This window comes from Taeniopygia guttata, chromosome 1 (assembly GCF_048771995.1).
Source record: "Taeniopygia guttata chromosome 1, bTaeGut7.mat, whole genome shotgun sequence".
NCBI classification, from domain to species: domain Eukaryota; kingdom Metazoa; phylum Chordata; class Aves; order Passeriformes; family Estrildidae; genus Taeniopygia; species Taeniopygia guttata.
This window is the reverse complement of record NC_133024.1, coordinates 107,308,128-107,326,539: the sequence shown is the minus strand read 5'-3', so window position 1 is coordinate 107,326,539 and position 18,412 is coordinate 107,308,128. Positions and strand designations below refer to the sequence as shown.

Below are 18,412 nucleotides of genomic sequence, written 5' to 3'. Positions count from 1 at the left end.
TGGACACCTCTGAAAGTTAGGAATCTTACTTGCATCCTGAGGTAATATATTAATTGAGGCTGGGAAGAGGAGAGAGGACTGCTTTGTGGGAACTGTTGGATGCCTTTGGAGCTAGTGTGAGGTTGCACAAGGTTTTCACAGTACCTGCCCAAGAACTGTCTGGAGGAAGTTTATAATAACTGAGTGTATGACAAGATTTAAAGTAAGGATAACTTAGTTCAGGCCGAATGTTTCTCGTGAATCTGACAATGTTTAGTATGTTACATTTATTGTATCATGGAAGTAACAATAACTGCTGAACACCACAAGTTCGCTGGAAATCTTGAAACGATAAATACAATTGTGTCTCTCTTGGAATTACTGTCAGATGAAAATAACCCTTGAAAGAGCAACTCAATAAAGGGATTTCAGAAAATCCTACAAAAATCAGAAATAAATGGAAAAGGCATTCAAAGAAACTGGTGTAATAGAGGGAGCATTATTAATGTTTTTTTCTTTTCTTTGAAATGATGGAGATAATACTCATTGAAGAATTTGTTAATTTTATTTTATATGGAAGGGACTACTCTTCTGTGGATGAGCGTGTGTGGTGATTGTATTGACAATCAACTGCTGACAGATAATAAGACTTTGTTGAAAAAAATACATGTGTATTTTCAGGACTTTTTAATTTGCAATGTAGTTATTACTCATCAATATCCAATTGGTTGTTGCTTATTAAATAATTTCCTGAGGGTTTCTTGCAACCCTTGTTCACAAGCAACATTGAAGATGTTGAATTTTTAGAAAGAATTATTCCAGGCAAGATAAAAAAGACTATAGATTTCATGGGCTGCAGAACACCCTGAGGTGAAATTACATGATGAATTTTTCAAGCCTAACTTCACAGCAGATGAAATATACATTAATAGTTTATTTTGAACAAAGCTTGACACTTTTTCTTGGATTGAACCAATAATATTAAATTACCTGTTGCATTAAATTAATCTGGATGTAACCTGGGGCATTTTCCTGTTGCATTTTCTTTTTACATATACTTTTATATGCCCACACCCAGTTTGAAATAACACAGGTACAGTTCTGTGTTTAAACCAGTAAGTTTGAAATGCCTCCCTGCGTGTGCCTGGGCCAGCACTGTTAACCCCAGTCAGCAATAATCCCCTAATTCCCACATCACTGTAACAGTGGCCACTTAGGTAAAGCTTTTGCAGAAGTCATCTTGCAGAGATTTTCATGCAGCACCGTTTCTGTATAATTTCCCCTTCTCTCCATTATTTTAGTATATGCAGCTTGTTTCAGAAGTGTCTCTGTAGCTTGCCCTAGCTGTGATAGTGGGCAGGTACCTCACCAGGGAGGCTTCTAGATGATCAGATCTTTATTTCCTCAAAGCTTTTGCCGTCAAGGAACTGCAAAAGCATGAGAAAAAGAATTCTTTGGTAGCAAAAGGCTTTCTGGGTCATTGTAAAGGACAGGAAAAATTGAGAGTAAAGGCGGATCAACAACAAGCAAAGGTAGAGGAACTCCAAGAGTCGTACAAAAAAAGTGAAGAAGGGAAGGAAAAAGCTCTTCTCCCTCATTTGTTCTTCACACCAGTGCATGCCCATGTGCACCTCACATTTCTGCAGTTAGATGGAATTGGATGATACAGCCCTTGGGATGACTCTGAGCTGCAGTAATACCTGTAATAAATGGTTCAGAAGCTTATGCTAATAATGAGTTTACTGAGAAGGGCACAGACCTTGTGAGAAATCAAAAGATTCTTCAGCGGAACCTGACCTGGAAGAGATAAAAGGCAAACATCACCAAGGAAGGAAATGTATCTCAAGCAGGTGTGTGTTGATGCATGCTTCATTTTACTTTCACTCTTTATTTACAGGTCACAAAATTTCCCCCCTCCCTTTTTTTTCCCCCACACCTTGAAAGAGGGAGTGGGAAGTATATCTGTAGGGGACAGTAGGAATATGAGGTAGATGGAAATTAAGATGTGTATCAATTTTAGAGTTAACATGGCTCAACAATCATAAATAAAAAAATCACCCAAACTGATACAAATCATTCCTTAGTGCTGGATTTGGGCAGGAGAGATGGCTACATCTAGAAACAAATCTTGACTGAATACTAATGAAGAAAATGTACAAGAACTGATATTTAGTATTCAAACAAATTATTCAGAACCTTTCAAACTTTCATTAATCCAGCATCGATATTCCCATATGAATTTTATAAAGACAAATGTAAAATAAATATAAAACACTCCATCCTTTGCATTTCTAGTTCAGCAGTTAAGAGCCCAAAATTTTACTCATGTGTAGCAGCTGCATGTTGGAATTGATGGGACCAGTGATAGCTACTTGCTGACTTTGAGTTGGCTTGCTGAGGTATTTGAAGAAATATTTTCTTCTCCAGGAAGTAAGTTTAGGTTTGAAATTTATGTTTCTTTATTCTTTTGCTGTCTACCACTGGCATAACCTTGATTAAAATGTCGAAGCAGGATTTTTTTTAAGCAGTGGGCCTTGTTTTTAGGTCTTTTCATGTAGTCATGAACATTTGTAGCATGTTTTGTAATGGTTCTTGCCTCATTTCTGTATTTTTTGGCCCAAGAATACTGGTAGTCCCCTGCATCTTCTATAACTGCAGGCTTTGGAAAGCAATTAATTTATCCTCATGGGAGCTGGTGTGAAGAACTATGAATATGCATACTTTTAAGAATCTCCTTCCAATGCTTGTGTATTAAATTTTGTTTCCTACAAAACTCTCAAACTTAACAGCTATCTTATTGTTTATTTGCCTTGATTAGAGTATCCTAGGCAGCTTAACCACATTTAATCAAAGAGACTGATCCTGTTCACAAGGGGAAGATACTGGTGAATGAAGACACCTTTTCTGAACTCAGTGCCCTGGAGAGAATTGAAGCCCCCAACACAAGAAGGCAGAATGAAAGAAAGAAGTATCAATTGTAAAAGTGGAAGTGAAAAGAGGTGCATATGAAACCACAAGAAGAAAGTATACTCATAATTTCAGATTTTGTAAGGCATTAAACATTCAACAGAGATCTTGAAATCTCTCCAGGTGTTTTGTCACCAGATTTCATCTATTCTTTCTGCTTACCAGTAGGTCAGAACATGGCACAGTATCTTTTGCATCAATTGCAAGGGGAGGATGAGAAAGATTAGTACACATTTGTGTTGATGTATGTGAGCAAGCAATGTACAGTGCTGGTTTTGCTTTTGTGATGCCAAATGTCCTAAGCATGACTGTTCTTGTTGCTCAATAAAGTTTCTGAAAATATCGTGACTTGTCTAACAAAATTGATGCCACTCCTATTTTCCTGGGATTTATTTGACTTCTATATGAGTTTTAAATCAACTGTTAACATAATTTATTTACCAAATAGCTGAAATAAAAATAATTTAAAAAATAATCTTGGTGCCTTGGCATTTGCTACTCTGTACAAAATATTTTATGTTTTATTAAGATACAGTATCTCAGAAGGATCTTGTAGTAAATATTCAAGGTCTGTACATTGCCTCCTCATCTTATTTCTATCCCACTCTCATATAATTTAAAAAGAAAGGGGGGAATATGTAGAACATACCTTATAAACATAGGTGATTAGAGTACTTGGCTGCCTGCCATGACAAAGCACATGGGATTTCAGCTGGTATTTCCCAGCTGCCCAATGATTGCCTTTAAAAGCACTTCATGAACCAGAAGTGCACAAGACTGATGGGGTTGCTAGGAATCAGAGTTGTGATAGCAACTATTCATAAGAAATGAGGTGGGAGACCATCTCTTACTGAAGTGTCCCACAAAACCTCTGTTGCTACGCATGGAAGTGTCTTGTGGCTTCCCTGGTGGCCCTGAATTGCTGTTGGTGAAACATCTGCTGGTGTACCTGCCAGGGAGCACAGAGTTGGGAGAAATACTTAAGTTTTGCATCAGGATAAAGGTGGAGACTGCTGTTGGAAGTGTCTTTTCATCACCGAAACAGTCTGAGTAGGCCTTTTCCTTGTATCCTCTTGTTTCCCTCCTGTCCAGAGTCAAAGTCTTACTCTGCTGGACCTGTCTTGTGCCAGCCATTCCACTTGGCAGGTGGCCACAATCTGGATGATGGCACCAAAGTGGGAGCAAAAAAACCAAGAGCAGTCTGAGTTTACGAAATTTTGAGTTTTGATTCTTGCCTATTTATCTGTGTTGGATTCAGTGCATCTGTGTGATGGCTGGGATATCTCAGTATGCAGTTATGAAAATTGTGCCTTTTGCATGCAAAGTTATAGTGGATTTCTCAGCCAGTTTAGATTGCATCTTGCATCGTGTCTCTTCTGAAACTTGATTTGCTCTACAGACTGAGAAATGTTGCTTCATTACAGGCATTTGTTTAGGTTCCTCTGTAGTGCCTAGTAATTCTCATTCTCTTTCTAAATTAACTGCTTCCCAGATTACTTATTTTCTGTTATACTCCTAGGAAACCTGAAATGATAAAAGGCTGTCACTCAGTTGTAAAAGAATGTGGAAAAATTCCTCTCATCTATTAAGCTCCTTGACTTACAAAGCAATGCCTGAGAATTTAAAGACTGATATAAAACCCAGCAGATTATAGGATGAAAAGCATGACCTTGTTTGAATTTTGCATGGATAAAAGAGAATGTGCTTAAATTGAATTAGGGCAGCTTGGCATCATACTCTAACAAAAGTACTGCTGTCTTAGGAAAGCAGTTGGAAAGTGTAAAGCAAGGAAGCCATACCAATATAGGATAAATGTCATTTGCTGATAACAGTCCTTTCTGTTAAGGTGTGTTTGCTGTCAGGGACAGCTCTGCATGTGTTTGACATGATTGCATTATCAAAATTAGGATGGAGATATAAATGCTGTTAGTAGAACACTGTGGGCATGAATTTGACCTCTGTCTTTCTTCCCTTCCAGCTTTCTTGGAAAGACATAATATTGACACATAGTCCCATGTGCCAAGAATTGTAAAATCTAACAATCAGGATTTCACATACTTACTAGTTATAGTTAAGCACTGGTGTGGTGTTTTTCTTTTTAACTATATAGTTATATTTAAGAAAATAAATTGATATTTATTAGAATATGATTTTTTTTGTAATATTTAAAACATTGCAATATCATATTTCAAAGTCTGTGTAAATCACAATCAGAACCTTCACTGGAAACAACCATATTATTTTGGCATTTTTATATAGAATTGCGGTTATGGATTGTGGTAATTATGGATGATGAGAGTGACAAGCTCTATGACCAAATTTCTGATTAGGGTGACAACATTAAGATGGAGTCTAATGCACAAAGCTCTGCAGACCTTCAGAAGTAAACTAAATTGTTTTAATTGTTGTGAAAGGGTGGGAGTTTAGGAAGAGGATGTTGTTTTGTTGTGGGGTTTTTTGCTAAATCAGTTGCTATTGTTTTGCAAAGATTTCTGTTGGAACAAGGGTTTTATTTTCCAGTAGGAGCTTTACAAGATGTGATAGTTTAAAAAAATGAAATTAAATGAATTCATTTTAAGCTATTGTCAGGAGTCACTTTTGGCTAATTTTCATCCCAGATGACAAAATTCTCATCTGTTCATATAACATTCTCAGAAAAAGGTACTGGTTGTAAAAAAAAGCACTGGTTGTTCTGAATTGTAACAGTTCATTGTTTGCAATGGTCAAACATGCAAGTCCAATGACACATCATAGGAATTTCTGAAAGGTGATTCTAGCATTGTCTCTGTTGAACAGTTGTAACCTAATGTTTGCCTTTAGGTTTGCAAAACTCTCTGACTGCTTGGTGGGTTTATACATTCTGTCTTTATATGCAGAATAGCAATTTAATACAGTTTGTGAAAATTTATCAGAAACTACATTTGATAGAAATGCATATTTGTAAATCATTTTAAGAGAAGATATTTAACAGTAAAAGAAATATCCCACCCTAAACAACCAAATAAGCCAAATATTAAAAATCTGTACTTGTATTTATCAAATAGCTGCATTATTCATTCGTGTCTTTGGAGTAAAAGATGTGAGTGCTCAGTTAGATGTGCTGTTATTTTATAAGGGGGCTTATAGATACTGTGCTTTCTGAACTGCAGGGTCTGCCCAAAAGTACGTCTCATTTTCTGAAGAGCACTTCATCTGTGCTGTAATTAAAGATGAGGATGTTTCTTCTTCTGGGTGGGGATTTCTTACTTAAACAATGCAGTTACTATTTTTGAACTGTAAAATCACAAGGATATTAATTATTGTTTACACTTATGTACTGAATTGCCTAAACTTAAACCTTACATTAAAAAGGAAGCAATAATTTCATTGTGAGTGAATGACCATCTTGTCTCCAATGAGTTGTTCAAACACTTGTATGGATTCTGTCTATGATTTTTTTTCAGGGAAAGGTAAACTATACATGTTCGGCAGTAACGACTGGGGCCAGTTAGGACTAGGATCAAAGAACACTGTCAGCAAACCAACCTGTGTTAAAGGTTTGTGTGATTTCTCTCTTTTTTTTTTTTTCTTTTTTTTTTTTTTTTTTTGTGTGTGTGTTTTTGAATGGAGACCCTTGTGAAAAGATAACTTCATAGGATTCAATTCCAAAATAACTGATTCTTTACTATTCTTCATCACATGTGCACATTACTGCACAAGATCAGGAAGACAGCTCAAAAAGATCCCTTACTGCTTTTCTATTCAGATTCTGATTCCTTTTGCATCTCAGGATTACTTAGATACAGATACATAGAATCCTGTCATTTTTGAGGGCTCTGACTTCATGTAGTACTTGCCTATTCTGACAAACCACATCTTCATTTTTTACTGCAGACAATAATCAGATGCTTGGTCTCTTGCATGGTCTGCGTGTTAGAAGCCATAGTTCCAACAGCATTGTGTAACCTCTGTGTCACTATTTTCTTAGCAACTTTGTCAATGAAAAAAATCTATCAGAAACTTTTCACAAGTACTGCTGAATTTTTAACAAGTATAAGAAATGCCCCGGGGGACATAAATGTTAATACATTTTTATGAGGCAGTAAAATAAATTCCTGTATTCTTTTATGTGTTGGAAAATATGTTTTCATTGCACTGTGATCTTTTTGATCTTTCCTAGCTGTTTTTATCTTGTCAAACAAAGCTGAGTCAATACTTTTCCTTATACCTTTACTTATGTCAAGTCAGATCTATCCCATTAACACATTTCCTTCCTCTATTAAATGTTTATCTTCACTCTTTCTGCCAGCAGATCGATCTGTTAGCTTATTGTTAAAAACAAATTATCCTGCTTGTTCAAACTCTGTTCTTCCTGATTTAGTTTATTCTACTATCCTTTATTTGCTCCTTCCTCCATCTCTCTTCAGATTGAGAATGCAGCTACTCTCAGGTACACATCTTCTGTCAGCCATGTGAGAGATTGATTCCTACCTTGGCTTAAATAGATTTGGTTTCAAGTTTTGGGTTTTCTGTTGAATTGCAGTGGATAATAAAAGATGAAGAGAAGATGACAGCAGTTCAAACCAGACCTGGTATCCATTGAAAAAAGTCACAAGGGGGGTGTCTTTTCTCTTGGCAGTAGACAGCAGGAGGAATTCCTGGAGCTTTTCTCACTAGCCTTTGATCATCACTTGGCTTTGGGAATGGGGTTGCAAGGACACTTTTCAGTTTCTGCTTGGAGCCAAATGCTTGCATGTTTTCTGAAAAAAATATTTTCTGGGACTTGGTTAGAGATTAATGACATTGGTTATGAAAAATCACCAGCAACATTGTAAATACAGTATGTCTCATAATTTAGGCTAACTTATGTTGCTTAGGTTAGCCTAAGTGGGAGGAAGTTTAGGGAGCACAGGCTTCTGAAGAGCTGATTAAGATAATCTCTGAAGTTGAAGACTGTTTGGATATAAAGATTGTAGGAAAAAAATCACCATTGGAAGTATTGTGGTTCCAGCCTGATGACAGATGTAGGTTTTGGATAGAAGAGTCAGGAACCTGAATTTGGATAAATTAAGTTTGTGTCTGTGTGACAGACCAGGGGCAGTTTATGCTTAAGTTGATAGATTTGTTTGGTGACTTGGTAGAAGGCATCTTAATCTGGATGTTAAAGAGCTGATGAAAGTTGATCTGTAAGGGCTGAAAAAGGGTTTGTGAAAGGGATGATTGTTGTTGGCTTTATTACAGACTAGTGCAATAGAAAAGCAATGAAAGATTTATTATGTAAAAATAATCCTGGTTTAGAGCATTGTGTAGGGTACGTGGACATGACTGAGAGAAGATAATTTGTTGACAATGAACAGTAACTGGAGCAAGGATGGAAAAGTCAGGGAGACATTTTCCCTCTCTATTTCTGAAATGGAGTCCATTGTCATAGGAGAAGAGGAGCTTCTGTATTTTCTCTTTCCCACCAAAATAACTCCTGACTCTGCTCACATACATTCCTAGTCTTTCAAAGTGACCAGACTGCAGAGGAGGTCATGCCATGGCACTCTCATTGGTGGTAACTCAGCTGAAGCTGAGACAGGATTTCACATGCAAAAAATGTAGGCACTAGTTCAGATAGGACTGCCCTTGGCAATTGAGATCAGTGCTCAGGAGGTGATCAGAACAGAGCAGAAAAGGGATGTGAGCACAACAAAGGGAGGTAGGGATGGTAAGACAAAGGAACGGGATGGTTTCAAAGATTTACAATAATGGAAAAAGTCTAAGAGGGAAGTAACAATAGCACTGTTAATGAAAACTGAAGACAGCTTAAATCATTAATTCTATCCTGAAACTTAACGTATTCTTGAGGTGTATCCCGTAAATGGCAAATTCTAGAGACTGGGGCACTGGGGTGAAGTAACCGTCATCATGTTAACTTGAGTGTTTTAAGTTTTTAAGGTTTGACCTATATTCTTATCTTGGGGGAATACTGATTTGATAAGTCGTGAGAGATTCAAATGGGCAACGAATTTTGTAATAATTTGTTCGTAAAAATATAAAAAGAAGAAATCAGAGCTCCCTCTAGAGCATAGAACATTTTGTTGAACAAGCTATCAGCTTGTTTATAACTTTCTCTCCTCTTTGGTTTTAATTCTTAGCTTTAAAACCAGAAAAACCAAAACTTGCTGTTTGTGGAAGAAACCACACTTTAGTTTACACAGGTATGTAACCTCTATTTCATACATATTCAAGATGCATTTTATTCATTTGCTTTCATGCAAAATTACATTGAGAACCCCAGAAGTGTTGAAGAAGGAAAAAAAATGAATGGGTCTTCTAAAACTTATGGGCTTGACATCCAGTTCTTAGAATTCAGAATTTTTTAGAATTTTAACATTTATTCTGAGCAAATGCATTTATAAGCAATGTTAGATAGTAGTTTCCTAATAATAGACATATGGAAAAATTTCTTGCTGGCATTTAAGGTGTGGTTTACAATTACAAATATTTTCTTTAAGCTTTGTAAAGATATATTGTTATATTTATATACATCTGTACTCAAATTTACCTATAATAAATAACCTTTATTAATGTGAAGCTATATATTTGAATCAATATAACAGAACTGAATGTTTTCAACTCTTCAAATTTTCCTGCATGTTTGGTTACACAACTTATTCTTCTATTTCAATGACAAGCTGCTTTATTAAGCTATAAATAAATAAACTGTAAATTTAAACTTTAAAATAAATTTGTAGAGACACAGTATACAGAGAATTTATGAATGTTCATATCATGCTTCTATAATTTATATAATAGAATATCTCTGTGGTTGCAATCCTTTAGCTTTCAGTAATGTTGTAAAGAGGATTGTTTGATTATTAGGAGGTTTATATACATGGTGACCCTGAACACTGTAAATGAGATTGTTAGAATAAAATAGAATATATTAATAAAAATCAAGTATGCAAGACGGCACAGGGTAAATATTAGTCACCTTTGGTGTACACCCTGGCTAGATAATTTGTGGCAATTATATGTCAGTTTGTTTATCACATTTCTGTCTGGGTTTCTGTTAATAATAGGGTGTATCTGTTTTTTCATAGATGAACACTTTAGATGTGAAACATAGTAAAATTAAAAGTATAAATCTTGAAGTTTTCTAAAGTTGAAGATATCTGTCATCAGTGTTTAATTCAAGATTCCAAAAAAAAAAAAAATCCTGGTTAATTAAATTGGAAGTTATTTAAATATTAAAATAAGTAAAATATTTCTAATAAAAAACTAAGTAGAAATATATTTCATTCACAGTACTCAAAACTATCAAGTTATTAATTTCTTTAATTTACGTACTAATACAGCTTCAGTTTTTCTTGTGTGTGACATCGTGCACCCTTTTTGTCTTACTTTATCTCAAAATATACATTATTTGTGGAAGGAGCTGCTTCTGGTTGCCAGGGCTACTGTAGTCATTTTCTCAGAGCTCTTGCAGAACTTACATTTATTTTTACATCAGTCTCCAGAATAGTTGGAAATGCAATAAGGTTTCTAGGAAGTTCTGCTCTAAGTGTGTGCAGGATAACCTTGCTAGCTACAACAGAAACTGCTAATTTCAGCTGGAGGGTGTTTCAGGGCAACAGACCCTAATGTTTTTGTGATGTTTTCTCCATTAGAAAGTGAATTACTTGCTCTGGTTTCTTCTTTCTGTGTCTTACCTGTGCTTTTCTGTATGCAGAAAAAGGAAATGTCTATGCTGCTGGAGGTAACAGTGAAGGCCAGTTGGGATTAGGTGACACAGAGGAAAGGACCACATTTCATTTAATCAGATTTTTCACCAGCCAGCACAATATCAAGCAACTATCAGCTGGATCATACACCTCAGCAGCAGTAACTGGTGAGAACAAATGGTTTTTTGGGGGGGGGTATTTGTTTTGGGTTTTTTTGTTTGTTTTGTTTTACAATTGCCATTGGTCTTTGTTTCAATAGAAGCTGGTCCTAATGAGCCTGAACATCTACTGTTGTAGTTTAAGGAGAGCAAAATGAAGCTGGTGAATATAACCACCTGTGAGGATAAGGCATGAATAAGTGGGATGTCTACCAAAGTCAGAACAGAGAATAAGTTTGGAAGAATAAGAAAGGGGTGACTTACACCTAGGAATGAGAAGATGCCTTAAATTCACTGTAATATTTACATACTGACCTCTGGCAACTGAATTGTCTTAGTCAGTCTTCCTCTTTCTGAAGGAATGTTCTTTACACAGTATTTTTTCTGTTGGTATTTATGGCCTAACCTTGGTTGGTGTGTAAGTGTTCTGGGTCACTTTTGAAAAGCCTAATTAAAACCCTCTTATTTCTAACTCCTTTTTGCATTGAGCTAAATTATAATTTATATCCTTGAGATCATGACATTCAGTAGTCTCAAATACAGAGTTTCTAAAGTACTCTTCAATAAATAGATTAACTTTCTATTAGTTTTTGTTTTAAATCTATTAACTATCTGTGTCTTCATTTTAGAGGATGGGCAGCTCTTTGTGTGGGGTGATAATTCAGAAGGTCAGATTGGCCTGGCCAGTGAAGCCTCTGTCAGTGTCCCCTGCAAAGTGGATATTGGAAAACCTGTTTCCTTTGTATCCTGTGGATATTATCATTCTGCCTTGATAACAGGTAAGAGAATGGGAATAGAGGTTGGTGGAGACAAGACAGTGGTTTCCAAATAGTTGTTTGAAACTTGATACCCTATAGTTGTTAAAAACTGCCAAGTGACAGAAAGCCTCCTATATAGTTCTGTATCACACAGAGAGAAAAAAACTTGCAGTTGATTTTCTGCATTTGCACATTGTTGTGAGAAAGTATATTAGAAAGAACGAAGTGTGTTATCACAGTTTGTTTTCATAAAGGTTATTGCATATATTGTAGATTAAAACAATGGTTTCAAAAATCCAACTTTTTTGAGTTTTTGTTTTGATGAACAAATAGTAAACTTTATCTTCTCTAGAAATACCAATATTAAACTGAGATGCTATGTTATGAGAAAAAAATTAATCTTGTTAGAAGTAAAAGATTATTGTCCAAGCTTGATCGATCTTAAAATTTAAGTTTTGAAGTCAGTTAAACTGTCTGTACGTGGTATGGAGAGAAGCAATGCTGCAGTGAGCTATTGTCTGATCTGCAAACCAAACCACCTCCCTATTGCTTTCCACTTCTGTCTTCCCAACTCTCCACTGGTTTCCAAAGTGAAGATTCCACTCATCTTGTAATAATGCCAGTATGGATGAATTATCAGCCAGTATTGATGGCATTATGTATGAGCAGCTATGAATTCCTTTCAGCCATAATGTAGATTTACATTATTAAACTTCACTGTTTGGTCCCCTTAGAGTAATTAAAGATTTCAAAGGATCAATAGTTTTGATTGTAAAGCTTTTAATGGGTACCCATGAGCTATTCCATCAGATACCTTTCCCAGATTCCTTGATGAATGTTACTTTTCCACATACAATATCTTTATTGCTCTCTGAGAACATGCTGTTAACAGAGTTTGCTACAGTGGACAGATATTAGGTGTTAGGCTGGTAGTGTGCAATTTTTTATTACAAATGCTTTATTACACTAAATGAATTTACTGTCTGGGACTGATCAGGACTTCAGCATCTGTTAGGAAAATAGAGTTTCCTTGACTAAGAATAAATGGGGGGGAAAAAAGATACTTGCTTCAAGGATGTAGTAGTAATGTGTGCTTGTCGGCCTTTGAGCCAAGGGCTGAAGGTCCAGGAGTGCAGCAGGATGCCACAAAAGTTCTTATTAGTAGAAGGGTTGAGGACAAACATCTGAGAGTAAAGAGAGAACAGTGTGTGCCAAGTGCCCTAAGGAAGTGGAAACTTTTGATGGAAGGGGATAATTTAAAAAGGCTTAGGCTTGTACCTGGATAAGAAAAATGGATCTTCTTAAAATATTGATAGGAAGAATGAACTGGTGAAAATGAGGAGTTAGTGAACCTATTACTACTTAAACAGGCCTGAGTATGAGGTGGAAAATATTAATTTTCAGCCTTAATGTCTGCAAGTCCTGCATGAATTCAGTCTATGTCACTGAAGCTAGTGACACACACATAGCCTTCTTTGTGGTGAAAGGATAATTTTTTTATTACTTTCCTTTGGACCCTTGCCAACAGTTTTATTGGACTGATACTTCAGCTACCATAAAAATTCAGTATTGGGCATCCAAGTACTTTTGAAGAATCAATTTTCTGTTGCACTACTGTCAGTGTGTATCTACACAGTGTTTAAAAATTAACTTTATGCATTTTTTCTGAGTATACCATAGTCATAGGATGTGTTACTTACCAGTTATTAGAATACAATATAATTACCACATTTTGATTTTTAGACATCAAACAATACACTAATAGTGTAACATACTTGCAGGATTTAAGACTTGGTAAATGCTGTCAGACTGAACTGATGAGCATGGCACCATATGGCTCCCTTTCTTAATATGTTTATGTTTGACATAAGGTGTGTGCTGGCTGAAAAACCTGTTGGGAACACAGACATATCTGGGTTAAAACTAAAAGGGGCTCATGAGGACACTAGAAAACATAGTGTGGACACAGAGTGCCCTCTCCAGGGCAGGATGTTCATTAATAAGAGAATATTGAATAAAAAAGTATGGATTCCAGCTTATTTTTTTTTTTCCTTTTAAAATGAAGTTCTTATTTTTTTGAAATTGCTGGGTTTTAGATTTTTTTTTAGTAGACTTTTAACTTTAGGGTGTTTAACTGCTATAAAGACAAGAGCAATGCCTCTTATAGTTCCAAAAACATGATGTCACCCTTCTTCCTTCTGCTTTCTAGGCAGCTTTCTTTGCAGACAATTTAACTGCTGAACATATGTCACCTGTATTCTGCCACGTACACATGGACTCCACTGATGCCAAAATGGTTGTAGAATAGAAGAACAGAATAAATCCTGAATATTTTAAATAACAAAAAAAAAACCCACTTCTGTAATTTAGACTAGGCACATGCACAGGCAATGGCTAACTCGTTCCATATGCAAATTAGGATCTAGTCTACTCAGTTCATATTTAAAAGATGGTTGTTTGCTCCCTTTCCTTCTCCTTTGCATTTGTCAAAGAAGTTCTTATTCTGTAGCTTCCAGCTCTTCAGGATTTTTTTCAGTGTGTTTTCTTTCCTCCCTTTTTGCAGGCTTTGGGCATTGTGTGTATTAGGGTTATGTCTCAAGCAAATCAACAGAGAAATAAACTGCTGGGAGAGTGTAGCAACAATTTTGAGCACTTATAGAGACCTTTACTTTCCTTTGATCACACGCTCAGGAGGGGACAATTTTTCAGGAAGCATTAAGCTTGGCAAGCATGTACAGCTCATTTGTCCACTGCAGGAGATGAAGAGCAGGAAAAGCTGATGTATCTGACCACTGCTATGGCTTCTACAGTAGAATTAGATTTATGGAGACAGAAAGGAATTGAATGTATTAGGCCGCTTCTAGTGTTTCCCCTGCCTGAATTGTAACTGTAATCAAGGTAAGGATAGATTTTTATTGAGAAGATGTCTTTTCATAAAGACTTCTGGAGGTTCCTTGAATTCTTTTTTTTTTTTTTAATATATTTTGTCTTTCTTTTTAAGGACTGATTTAAGAGTCATTCATCCCACAAATACTTCCATGGTCTGAATTCCAGTGTTTGAAACACTTTTAACCAATTTGGTCCTAATAAATATTTATTTTCTTTTTCATTTATTCAAGAAATCTTAGTTATCCAATTCTTTTGTCCACCCATTCTTGTCCCTCATTTGCCACCAGCCAGGTCTCTTATCTATGCACTCAAATGCACATTTTCCTTTGAGGGACATTTTCCATTCACTTGTCCATTTTCTTGATATGCTTCTGTGATTTTAAGTTTAGTGATACAGAAAATCACATAAGGGAAAGTTCAACATGTGAGAGTGTGACTCATATGAGAGGAACAAATTAAATAACCAGGTTTTGTTGTGAACAGAGTGTCCTTAAAATTCAGGTGTACTCCACACAGTACATCATGTCCTCAGCATGCAGATGTACTGCACACATCCTGCACTCAAAATTTATCTAGGTTTTACTGGATTCTGTTTATGCTTGATTGCTATTTTTCATAGTTTTTAGACCACTATTTGCCTAAAAGGGGTGTGTAATGTATTCAAAAATTGCTTTGGTAAATGGTTTTATCTTTGTTAGCTGGATTATTAAGTGGAAAAAATGTAATAAACTTGATGAGTTTGGGAAGCTTGGCCATTTGAATCTCTAATCCTCTTAATTAGATAGTGATTGGATTAATTTTTTCAGTGCAATAGTGTTTAAAAAGAACTGCTGGTCTCTTCAAAGAGAACTGCATAAGTAGTTATTTCCCAAGTGATTTTGGGTTTTTTTAAACTTGTTTTTAGAAATATATGGCGGATCTAAGAGTACTGAAAAAATACCTTTGAAAAAATACAGGATTCTTTTTGTTGTCTTTTTTTTTCTACTTAGAATGCTTAAAATCTCTTTTTGTCAGCAGAACATTTTGGTTGCAGAAAACCCCACATTGCAGTTGATTTTTATCATTTTAATTGGGCTACTGTTTTAGAACAGAAAGTTGATGCTGATGCAAATAACAGAAAAGTATCAGCCTGTTCAGAGTATTTCTGCACATAGATATAAGAACAAAATCAGAATTAAAACAGGAAATCAAACTGAACAGAGAAGACTAAACACAGTCCATAGGTCTGAAATGAAATGAAATACACTTTTTTGCAGCTGAGATAATTTGCTGGTTTTCTTAAGAAGCACAGACAGATTGAAATGACTACAAAAAATTCTTAGAAAAGAGGTGCAGAAGAATGTAAGAGAGCCTTGAGAAGATGAGGCTGAGGGGGGATCTCATCCCTGTCTGTCAGGGAGGGTCAGGGGATGGACCAGGCTCTGCTCCATGGTCCCAGCAATGGGACAGGAGGAACAGGCAGGAACTGATGGCCAGGAAGTTCCACCTGAACATGAGGAAGAATTTCTTTCCTGTGCAGTGACCAAGCACTGGGACAGACACCCAGAGAGGGTGTGGAGCCTCCCTCACTGGAGATACTCCAGAAATTGTCTGGACACAATCCTGTGCTGTGTGCTCAGGGATGACCTTACTTGAGCAGGGTGATTTTCCATCAAAATTGCACACAAAATTATTGTCTGTTTCAGTTCAGATTCTTAAAATCTTCAGTTGATTTAAATACTGATTACAGAGAGAATTATCACATCTCAGAAGCAGGAAGTATATGTTTTTGTTTTTCGTGTGGCTACATTCCTTGCAGGCTAAATATTGTTATTTGAAATTTGCAGGGGACTCAAATCTAGGACCTTTGTGTCCTGTCAAAGCAGAGTGAGGGTGAGGGGCTTGGAACACAAACCCTGTGAGGACCAGCTGAGGGAGCTGGGGGTGTTCAGCCTGGAGAAAAGGAGACTCAGGGGTGACCTTGTCACTCTCTACAGCTCCCTGAAAGGTGGCTGTGCTCAGGTGGGGTTGGGCTCTTTCTCCAGGCAGCACTGACAGAACCAGAGGACACAGTCTCAAGCTGCACCAAGGGAAACATAGGTTGGATATTAGGAAAAAAATGTTTACGGAAAGAGTGATAAAGTACTGGAATTGTCTGCCCAACATCCAGGATGGTGGAGTCACCATCCCTGCATGTGTTTAAAAAAAGACTGGATGTGGCACTCAGTGCCATGGTTTAGTTGAGTTGTTAGGGCATGGGTTGGACTTGATCTTTAAGGTCTCTTCCAGCCTAGTCATTCTGTGAATTCTGTGCTTTTCACAGCTGTTTGGGCATTATACAGATATGTTCAGCTATCCTGTAATGTTCATGCACTTTTCTGTCTTTATAATTTATGTCTGCAGCAGTCTTGACAGCCCATCCTTGCTCCTGTGTGTGTGTGCTAGAAACCATACTCTGTTCTGTATTTTCACAGGAGATGGTGAGCTCTATACTTTTGGAGAATCTGTGAATGGGAAACTGGGATTATTCCCTGAACAGCTGAAAAACAATAGAGTCCCACAGCCTGTACTGGGAATTATGGAAAAGGTTAATAAGGTTGCTTGTGGTGGAGAACACACCGTGGTGCTGACAGGTATGCAATTTAACTGGCTTTTCTTACAGCCCTGTAATTTAAACCCCAGTAACTCTAAAGAATTTACATCCCACTGAAATGCTGGATGCTGATCCTAGCTGGAAGGCCATTATACACCAAGGAGGTAGAAATCCATGTACCACCCAGCTCAGGCAGGCTGTGCTGCACTGCCTGTGTCCCTTGGCTACAGGATGAACTTGGCCAGGTGATTTTAACAGAGGGGCTTCCAGGCAGCTCCTGGTTGACACCACTTGCCTGTTCTTGCTTTATCTAAAACTTCAACAGCAAGTTCCCACGTGAATGTCCTTTTTATTAAGTATGAAATGCTGAATTTTTCAGTATAATTGATCCAGTAGTTTTGGATGTAAGAAGATCCTGTAAGAGCTCAAACTGAAGTAACCTTCCATGGATAGGATCTACACAGTGTGCTGGGATCCTTTTCAATTCTACACAGCTTGGGACTCCAAGCCTCTGAAGGCACAGAAGGTTATTGATCCTGTCTTCTTTTTCTTTATATTCTTAGCTCCAATAAATAACATTTTAAGAGAACTTTACATAGGCTGAGTGCCTTTCTTACTGGAGTTGTAATAAGCCAGCACCCCCTGGTGCAACACAGATGATTGATGTTTCTTTCCTCTAAAAAGCTTGAAATTGTTATTGCAGTGAGAGGGAAATTCTAGAGTGAAGCTTCCATTCTGTAGTAAATTTAAATGCTCTTGAATATTTAGGAAGGTATGTAGGAAGTCACTTTTCAAGTAGCTTCACAATCTGCTGCATGCCTGAATGGATTAAATATCTCTTATTGTGATACAGAATTTGCTTGTGCCTTTGAGCAGAATCTTTAGCATAAATATGAAACTAGTACAGATATATACATATGACATATTGTGCAGGTTATGAAAATCAGCAAATACAAATGTAACATATGAATTCACAGGGTCACATATATAGTACTTGGAAAGCGCTGTGTGTTACTGAACTGTTAAATAGTTGTGTGCCAGTGGTGACTTAGCTTTTCCAAGGCATATGTACAAAGCAGTGCCAGCCATTTCTTTCCACAAATCCTATCCTGACCTAGAGTGGTGTAGAAGCAGGAATGGTAAGTTTGACTTTGTTTGAAGATAGTTCAAAAAATTTCAGCTTTAGCTTGTAATGCAAATAATATGTGTAAAACTGTATAGCCTGTGATTTTTCTTCTGCCAAAATGAAAAAGCTGTAAACCCAAGATATATAGATATATAACCAATATATATATATATATTGGATTATAGATATCAGTCCTTAAATCTGTATTCTGAAGGTTCTCTGTGGTTGTCTCTTGATGATCTTGTGGTGTGCATTCAAGGTTATGTAGCCAAACT

At 36.7% G+C, this 18,412-nt stretch overlaps 1 protein-coding gene across 3 annotated transcripts in view; it reads left to right on the top strand.

Annotated features, from left to right (window-relative positions):
- The window catches only part of LOC100222223 (uncharacterized), a 39,294-nt gene that overhangs the window by 3,067 nt on the left and 17,815 nt on the right, over window positions 1–18,412 (top strand). For all 3 annotated transcript variants that reach the window (XM_072935034.1, XM_072935027.1, XM_072935022.1), the window contains exons 3-7: window positions 6,390–6,482; window positions 9,066–9,128; window positions 10,643–10,801; window positions 11,422–11,571; window positions 16,893–17,051. In XM_072935034.1, the coding sequence (XP_072791135.1) occupies window positions 6,390–6,482; window positions 9,066–9,128; window positions 10,643–10,801; window positions 11,422–11,571; window positions 16,893–17,051 (624 nt within the window). The remainder of the gene's footprint in view (window positions 1–6,389; window positions 6,483–9,065; window positions 9,129–10,642; window positions 10,802–11,421; window positions 11,572–16,892; window positions 17,052–18,412) is intronic.